General features: G+C 40.6%; 1 protein-coding gene across 1 annotated transcript; it reads left to right on the top strand.

The window, feature by feature from the left end:
• The first annotated feature begins 1566 nt into the window (after positions 1-1566).
• On the top strand, positions 1567-1911 carry LOC109220607. Its single transcript, XM_019385066.1, has one exon. The coding sequence runs from the start codon at positions 1567-1569 to the stop codon at positions 1909-1911; it is 345 nt and encodes a 114-aa protein (XP_019240611.1).
• The last annotated feature ends 6657 nt before the right edge of the window (positions 1912-8568 follow it).

The raw sequence follows: 8568 nt of genomic DNA, 5'->3' as shown, positions 1-8568 counted from the left end.
AACGTTTATTTCAGACTCAGAAAATCAAATGAGTTGTTTCAAAAAGTTTAAATTATATATTTTAAATTAATTCTTAATATGTACCAAGTAATATGGGACAGAAGATAATCATCAATAATTATAAAAGGAATTTACTAGTGTCTTTTTTGGTATCACGTAGCTAATCTAAATAATCACAGTTGTCTTACATCAAGCAGCTGGTCATAGGTAGGGGGAAACACTAATTCCAAGAAGCCGTAACGTGACCTAAATTAAAAACGGCCACCCTTTGGACAAAAACAAATGGAACCCATTTTGCCCCCTTGTTACAACCAAATGACACAACATGGTAGATAGTGTGACATACACCACCCAATCCAACTAATAAATATCTTACTTTTTGCATCTAAGGTTGTGACCTAAATATAAATGTCTTGCTTTTTGCATCTAAGGTTGTGACTTAAATCAATATAATAATGAATAAAAATGGTAAAAGATTAGTATTCAAATTTGAAAATAGCTAAAAATAAATAAATATGTATTTCTTTTTGTTTATCTAAATAGTTTGTTCGGTTAAATTTCTAAAATCAATTTATTATGAAAAGTATTTTTCAAAATTGTTTTTAAAAAATTACTTGTAGTGAGTTCTAGTTTTTGTTTGACTAATTAATGCGTAAAGCACTTTTGACCAGCAATTAATGTTTGAACAAAACTTATAAAAATTGATTCTAAGTGAATTTTTTCAAAAGTATTTTTTGGGAAAAGCGTTTTTTACCTTCTCAAAAATAACTTATGCTTCTACTTAAAAGCACCCTTTTTTCTTCTAAAAGTTTAGCTAAACCCTTTAAGTTTAGAAAAAAACACTCCTAGCAAAATAAAAGAAGCACTTTTGCTCCGAAAAAAACTTGGCCAAATATAGAATCACTCGATGCATATACTAGCTGAAAGAAATATGTATATTATGAAATAGTTGAGATGAGCACAACACTTGCAACTACCTTACATTTATCACCTAAAGGTGTGACTTAACACTCAATATAATGAAACGAAATTGTAGAAAATGATCTCTTTCTGTTTACCTAAATTTTGATACGTAGCGTTACTCTATATATATATATGGTACCTGTATTTACACGTACACAAAAGAATAAATATTTTGTGTCGACACTTGCGACAAATAGATGGGTCACATTCAATCCAACAATCTCATTAGCTTCTACTACGTGTTTGGATTACTCCCCAACTTGATGGCTGATTCTTCATTGAATTTTTGCCAACTATCACTTCTTATGGTCCAAATACTTCTCATACTTTTCTATACATAAAACTCTTCAAACCTCTCGAAAGGTCAATTATCAATTTTCACGTGATCTTGGAAACTTGCAACTTTCTTTAATTTCCCTTGTCACTTGCTTGACCAACTTGCATCACCTCTAATATTTGTAATATCTTTTTTTTTTTTACTTTCCAATCTCAAGATCTATAAATAGAAAGTTTTCTTTCCATAACCATGCAACATAAAGTTGGTAGAAACAACAACATCCTTAGTTCTTGTTTCAAAATCAAATGAAGAGGCAAATAGGCAACATGCAAGGAAATACTAATAAGAAAAAGGCCAAAAGGGGTGTTGAGAAGGAGATTAAAGAGGTCAAAATAGAAGTACAAGAGAGGAATGATATTGTAAAAAGTGTTATGACGAAACCAGCCGAGTTGATAGCTGAGTGTGATAAATGGATTAATAATGAAGGGCTATGTTCATGGAGTAGTGATAATATAGTGGAAGTGGATGAACAAATGTCATGGGGTACATGTTGGTCACCGGTTTGGGACGTGGAATTTATGGGAGAAGCTTATAATAATTTGTACAATGATGTTTTATGGGACGATGATATTTGGAATTTGCAAGCTATTAAGGAAGTTCCAAGTCCATAAAAAGGGAAAAACTCTTGAACTAACTTCTTGGGTTGAGTTAGGCACAAATTTCGTTTGTTTATCGATCATCTTTGTTTGTAGCATTAGATGTACATCGTTTTAATAGGTTGTAATAGGTTTTCCACATGTATAGATTTATATCGTTTTATGACAACTGTAATGTCTTATAACCAGCGAGAATCACTTTTATTGAAGGCATTTGATTTCAATTCCAAAAGGCTGGTAATAAGAATTTAAACGTCTACTATAGAATTTCTGAGGCATTTATATGATAGTAGTGGTAAAATGGGAATTCTATCACTGTCTCGTATTAATTGTTCTTGTTAATTAATTCACCGGTGACAACACCTGCAATAACAAATGTTCAAATGATACACCAATTGTTTAAAGTTCGTTATCGTGAGATCTTAAATGGTGTAAAAGTTTTTTACGCTAATAATGCCTATAACTTAAAACTCTTTTCGAGAAGCTATAAGTATTTGCATGAATTGAACTCTTGGGCCGTTGCTTGCAAGAGTAAGGTTCTCTATCCTACTACTACTGGAAAATCGTAGGCGGATCTAAGTTGAGAGAATATAGATGGTAATGTATAAATTTAACTTTATCTAATTATCTATATTGATTTTTTTTAAAATTATATATACAAATATATAGAGGATTCAAGTTGAAAGCCATGAGTTTTGTGGAACCAACATTATGAAAATTATGGAGAAAATTGTATGGGTCGAAATCTGACCAGATGAGAATCCGCGTAGAAAGAAACGCCAAGAAGTCGCTTAGGCCGAAGTCGTATCCATACAATGCTATAATAACACGCACCTCGGCCACGGCTGAGGTCGTGTATTCCGAATGCTTGAACGGCGAATCGGACGTTATGGCATTTCAGAGGATCAGCCGGTAATACAGTCAAACGACTTAAGTACAATGGTTAATGACCGTTGGGTAAAGGAAAATACCTAGTATATAAACTAAGTGAGAAAAAGAAGAAAGGGGGGTGAAACAAATTCTCACACAGATATATTATATGAAAGGAAGAGGGATCTTCATCTCTCCCTCTACCCACGAAGGAGAAAGAAACAAGGAAGCTCAGATCCTCAATATATCTCATTAGCCTCATCATATCAAGAGTGGGGGGTTCAACCTTGTTAAAGATCGGTGACCCCTTTTTATCTATATATTCTTCAATATTATTCAATGTAATAACAATCACCATTGTTTTCTCATATAATAGGATTCAACCATGGTTATATTTAAATCTTATGCTCTGATATGTTTGTTCATTCTTATCTTCTATCTTAGATCTAGGGTAAATTATCTTTGGCGAGAATTTGCCCAAAATCTTCTTATTTGATTAGTTTGACAAGGAGTCTAAATCTTTATGGTTGAACAATTTGGTGCCGTCTGTGGGGATTTTCTAGCCAAAGCCTTAGTTCCCTCTAAATCCAAACATGGTCTTATCCCTATCTCTCATTCGGTGAAGTTCACCCAGTCATTACGAATGTCAACTCGCGAAACCAGTCGGTAAACACCCGAAATCGCCAAACCAACCAAGGATAAATCCTTATGCGAAACTGGAGTTACGCCCGGTTTGCACACGAAAACAGCGTTGCCCAGAGCAGCAACCCCGATGCACTATAACCATGAGCCACCATAGCGGACTACAACTACGCATACCAAATACAGCTGTAATCCCATTTTCAGTTTAGTACCCAACGCCTCCTACATCCTGCGCATAATCGCCTCCCCTCCTACTATATGAGACGATGCTTATTATGTAATTTACTAGCTAAAATACTCCTCGTCTGTATATTTGTGGTATAACTAACATTTCTGCCATCTTTGCACGCCTGGGACCGACAGAACCGGGACTCGAACTCGAGATCCTAATGAGGGAGTGGGCCGTCCACCCATGAGATGCCAAAGCTCAACTGGTGGCGAGGGTGAGCGCAATGCCGAAGCTGGCATCAGGTTGGAAACTAGTATCAGAATATAGAACATGGCAAGCCACCCTGCGGTGCAATCCCTAGGTCATCGCCGAACGAGGGAACTCCCCGTATCCAAAAAGCGCATCCATCAAGGGAAGCGTGGCCAATCCCCCTCATTCATCAACTAAACAGCCGACCAAGGTAACAGACTATCCCATGTACCTCTAACCCGTATTCCTTCTTTTAAAAAACAAGAGAGAAGTGAAATAGAGAACAGGGACGTCCCCCCAAAAATGCGAACAAAGGCCAACCGACATACAGACTCTAAGTTCCTCCCTGCAGCACGGTAAATCAGGAAAACCCTCCACACCGTACCATACGACAAATAACAGATAAATGGCTCAAAACAAGCTGGCACCATTAAGAAGCATTCTCCATAGCCTGGGACTGGGCGGTGAGCCCATGGAACGTACAATCTCCGCTACACAAGCAGAACATGAATGCGAAAAGCTTGCCCACATGTTAGCCATGGCAATGCTATGCCAATTCAACTGATTAAATACTACGAGTCACGTTTGAATTTCATTCAAACTAATCAAGCCCCAGGTGCCTAGAAGCCCAAGCAATAAGTTCATCGCCCGTCCCTTCAACGGTCTCTCCAGGCCGAGAAATGAAGGGACTAAATAGATTGGTACTCACCCCGATGCATACCTAAAATATGCAGCAACGACTAATACTCTCCAAAAAATAAGGCAAGGCATAACACAACATTCTTACCACGCTTACGGCCATCGGCCATTGCCAAGCGAAAGGAAAGTTCGACCTCGCTCGAACCCATGACGGGTTACAATTCAACCTCGCTCGAATTTACACCCTTACGGCCATCGGCCATCGCTAAGCGAAAGGAAAGTTTGACCTCGCTCGAACTCATGACGGGTTACAATTCGACCTCACTCGAATTTACACCCTTACGGCCATCGGCCATCACCAAGCGAAAGAAAAGTTTGACTTCACTTGAACTCATGACGGGTTATAGTTCGACCTCGCTCGAACTTACACCCTTACGGCCATCGCCCATCTCCAAGCGAAAGGAAAGTTCGACCTCGCTCGAACCCATGATGGGTTACAATTCGACCTCGCTTGAATTTACACCCTTACGCTCATCGACCATCGCCAAGCGAAAGGAAATTTCGACCTCGCTCGAACCCTTGACGGGTTACAATTCGACCTAGCTCGAATTTACACCCTTACGCCATCGGCCATCGCCAAGCAAAAGGAAAGTTCGACCTCGCTCGAACTCATGACGGGTTACAATTTGACCTCGCTCGAATTTACACCCTTACGGCCATCGGCCATCGCCAAGCGAAAAGAAGGTTCGACCTCGCTCGAACTCATGACGGGTTACAATTTGACCTCGCTCGAATTTACACCCTTACGGCCATCGGCCGTCGTCAAGCGAAAGGAAAGTTTGACCTCGCTCGAACTCATGACGGGTTACAATTCGACCTCGCTCGATTTACACCCTTATGGCCATCGACCATCGCCAGAAGAAAGTGAAATTCGACCTCGTTCGAATTAAACAGTCAAAGTTCGACCTCTCTCGAACTCATGACGGGTTACAATTCGACTTCACTCAAATTTACACCCTTACAGCCTCCGGCGATTGCCAGAAGAAAGAAAAATCTGACCTCATTCAAATTAACAAATCAATGTTCGACTTCGCTTGAACTTGTCACAGGTTACAATTCGACCTCGTTCAAATTCACACCCATGCGGCCCCCGGGCCATCGCCAAGCAAAAGTAATATCTGATCTTGTTCGAATTAATGAGTCAACGTTCGACCTCGCTCGAACTCATAATAGGTTACAATTCGTCCTCGCTCGAATCGGACCCCGACCCCCGCCAAAAATTTGACTTTCATTCAAGCTAACAAAATTCGACCTCCCTCGAATTAACAAGTCCAAAGTGACCTCGCCAAAATTGGCGTTCAACTTTGTTCGAATTAACAAGCCAGAAATGACTTTTCTCAAAACTGGTAGGACAAATTGCAACATCGATCGAGTTGATATACCCAAAATGACTTCGCTCAAATTTGCAAGATAAAACTCGACCCCGCTCGGGTTAACAAAGTCAAGTTCAAATTAGCGGGTCGAATTTGATCCCACTGAGATCAACTACCCGAAGTTAGGGACTTGTTACAAGAAAGTCCAAGAAAATTGAAAGGGAAAAGAGAAGGGAAAGCCGAAAACATACAAACGAAGACAAGTAGACTATTTCATTCGAAGAAAAGGCATCTACAAAGGGCCAAAAAAAAGGGACCCCCACCCAGCAACAACAAAAGAATAGAAAAAAGCTAAGTACAAAAATCTATAAAAATTTCACTCGGCCTCATCTCCGCTACCACCCTCTCCAGCACCGTCATCATCAGAAGGAGGCCCATCCTCAATCTCAGCACCCCCACCGGCCTCCGGTGTCGCAGGTTCATAACCACAGGCAAGACGAGCCTTGTGCGCCTTAATCCGAGCATCTTCGAAAGCGGCCTCAGGAATGCTCCCGCCATCCAGAAACCCTTATATATATATTGTTGGGCCTCAGTACGGACCCATAGCTTGTACAAATGGCGGGGGATAGCAATAGGGGCAAATTCTTGAGAGCCGGCCTAAGCCAACAGCTGCGCCTTCTCGGCCTCGAGAGTAGGGTGGGCATATATCGGGTAAAACCTATAACCCGAACCGTTAATTCTTTATTGGGTTATCGGTATTAGGTTATTGGGTTAACGGTTCGATAACAGATTAAATTTTTTTTATTGGGCTATAGGTTCGGGCTCGATTTGGCAATTCGGTTATTGGGTAAAACCGATAACCCAATAAGGATTAACTAATTTACTAGTTTACCCTTAATAATATATATACTAGGGTTTCATAATTCATACTTCTTAGTTCACTCTTTGATTTCCCTATTCTTTCTCAGTTTCTTCGCCTCACGCCCTCACCAGTCAGCCCGTCAAGACTTAGACCGGCGTCAGTCGCATCACGCCCTCACCAGTCAACCCGTCAAGACTCAGGCCGACATCAGTCGCATTTCTCAGCTTCTTTCTTTCACTCTTCAGTCGCATTTCTCAGCCGCATTCTTCAGCTTCATCTTGATTCTTCGTGTAAGTTTTTAGTTGCTTCATCTTCATCTTTTTCTTAGTTTGTTTGAAAGCATTCTGGCTCTAGATTTTTCTTAGTTTGTTTGAAAACTGAAGTGAGATTTGTCGCGTGCTTTAATTGTTGAGCTATTACAAAGTTATCTTGTGTTAGTTGTTATAAAATTTGTATTTCATAACTAATAAACTTTTTCTGTATACATAATTCTGTACTAGAGTAAAAAAGTACATATCAATGTACAAAGAGTTACTGCTAGTCGTTTGAACAAAGAAGATATTAAGAACACTAATGTTATTTTACTGGCCAACTACTTGAATTAGAGATTATTGATATTTTGTTTTTTCGTCAGTGACTGATATTGGGATTTTTGTTTATATTTTTGGGTTGAAGAATGAAAGATAGAAACTTTGGTTAGTGTTTATTTTATTGGATGTTGTAGTAAATTTAAATTCTTGAGAAATAGAATAGTTCTGAAAAGAGTTTTAGCAAAACAGTTCATATAATCTTATAAAACTGTTTTAGCAAAATAGTTTTATACCGAAACTGTTTTATACATTGCACAGTTTTATACATTGCGAAACTATTTTAGTTGTTTTATCTTATCAGGTAAACCGATAACCGAACCGATAATGATCGATAACCGATTAACCGATAACCGATAGGCAAAATCGATAATATTCATAACCAAACCAAACCGACCGATGCCCACCCCTCAGGAGCCATAACTCGGTCTCCCAGGCTCGAAGCATCCCGATCAAGTTCACCGATACGCTCCTCAAGCCGTGCCTCCCTTAGTGTGACCGTCACCCTCTCAACTTCCCGCTCAGACCTGAGGACGCGGATAGTGTCTTCCAACGCCACCGCCCTTGCCAAAGCCGCCACTCGAGCTCCCTCGGCTCTCTCCAACTCGGCCACCTTCCTTTCTAGCTCAGCCACCTTCTCCGTCCACTCTGCACTCAGAAAGGCAACTCTAGTGGCATTCTACTCAAGTTCGGCCGCAAAGACAACACCTTCGCCCGAAGGTCCTCGCATTCCGCCGTAACCCCTTTTGCCCACCTCGAGCTCCTCGTCTTTGGCCCTAAGCAGCCCATCGAGCTCGCTACATCTGCGGATAGACCGCATTAGATCCTCGTCCCTTTTCTCTAGCTCCTCCTCGAGAGATTGAGTATTACTGCTCGCCTTAAGCTGCTCGTGCATCTCACGGCATCTATTGTGATACCAGCGATACTTCATGGCCATTTTCTGAAAGACTTCGGCCCGCATCTCGACCCTACGAGCGTTTTCGATCTCCAGCATGTAAGTCTAAAAAAAAGAAGAGGAAGAATCAACGAAAGCAAATGGCAAAAAAGAAAAAGAAAATAGCAAAAGGAAACTTACCCTCAAGGCCATCCCAGTGACACCGCGTGGCAAACTAGAATCGCTGATCTCCCGAAGAGACCCGCTTTCGGCGGCGGAGCACAGAAGGTCAAATTGGGGCACCAAGTCCACCATGTCTCCAATAGGTTAAAGTCCACCAAAATTTTGAGCACACGGGAAGGGCCTTCCGCCCTCACATCGACCCTGGTAAAGCCTTCCTCGAACAC

Source organism: Nicotiana attenuata, unplaced genomic scaffold, assembly GCF_001879085.1.
Source record: "Nicotiana attenuata strain UT unplaced genomic scaffold, NIATTr2, whole genome shotgun sequence".
Lineage (NCBI taxonomy): Eukaryota > Viridiplantae > Streptophyta > Magnoliopsida > Solanales > Solanaceae > Nicotiana > Nicotiana attenuata.
This window is presented reverse-complemented; position numbering and strand designations above follow the sequence as displayed.

Excerpts from the sequence above, each read along its gene's own strand:
- LOC109220607 (XM_019385066.1), top strand. The coding sequence starts at position 1,567 with ATGCAAGGAAATACTAATAAGAAAAAGGCCAAAAGGGGTGTTGAGAAG.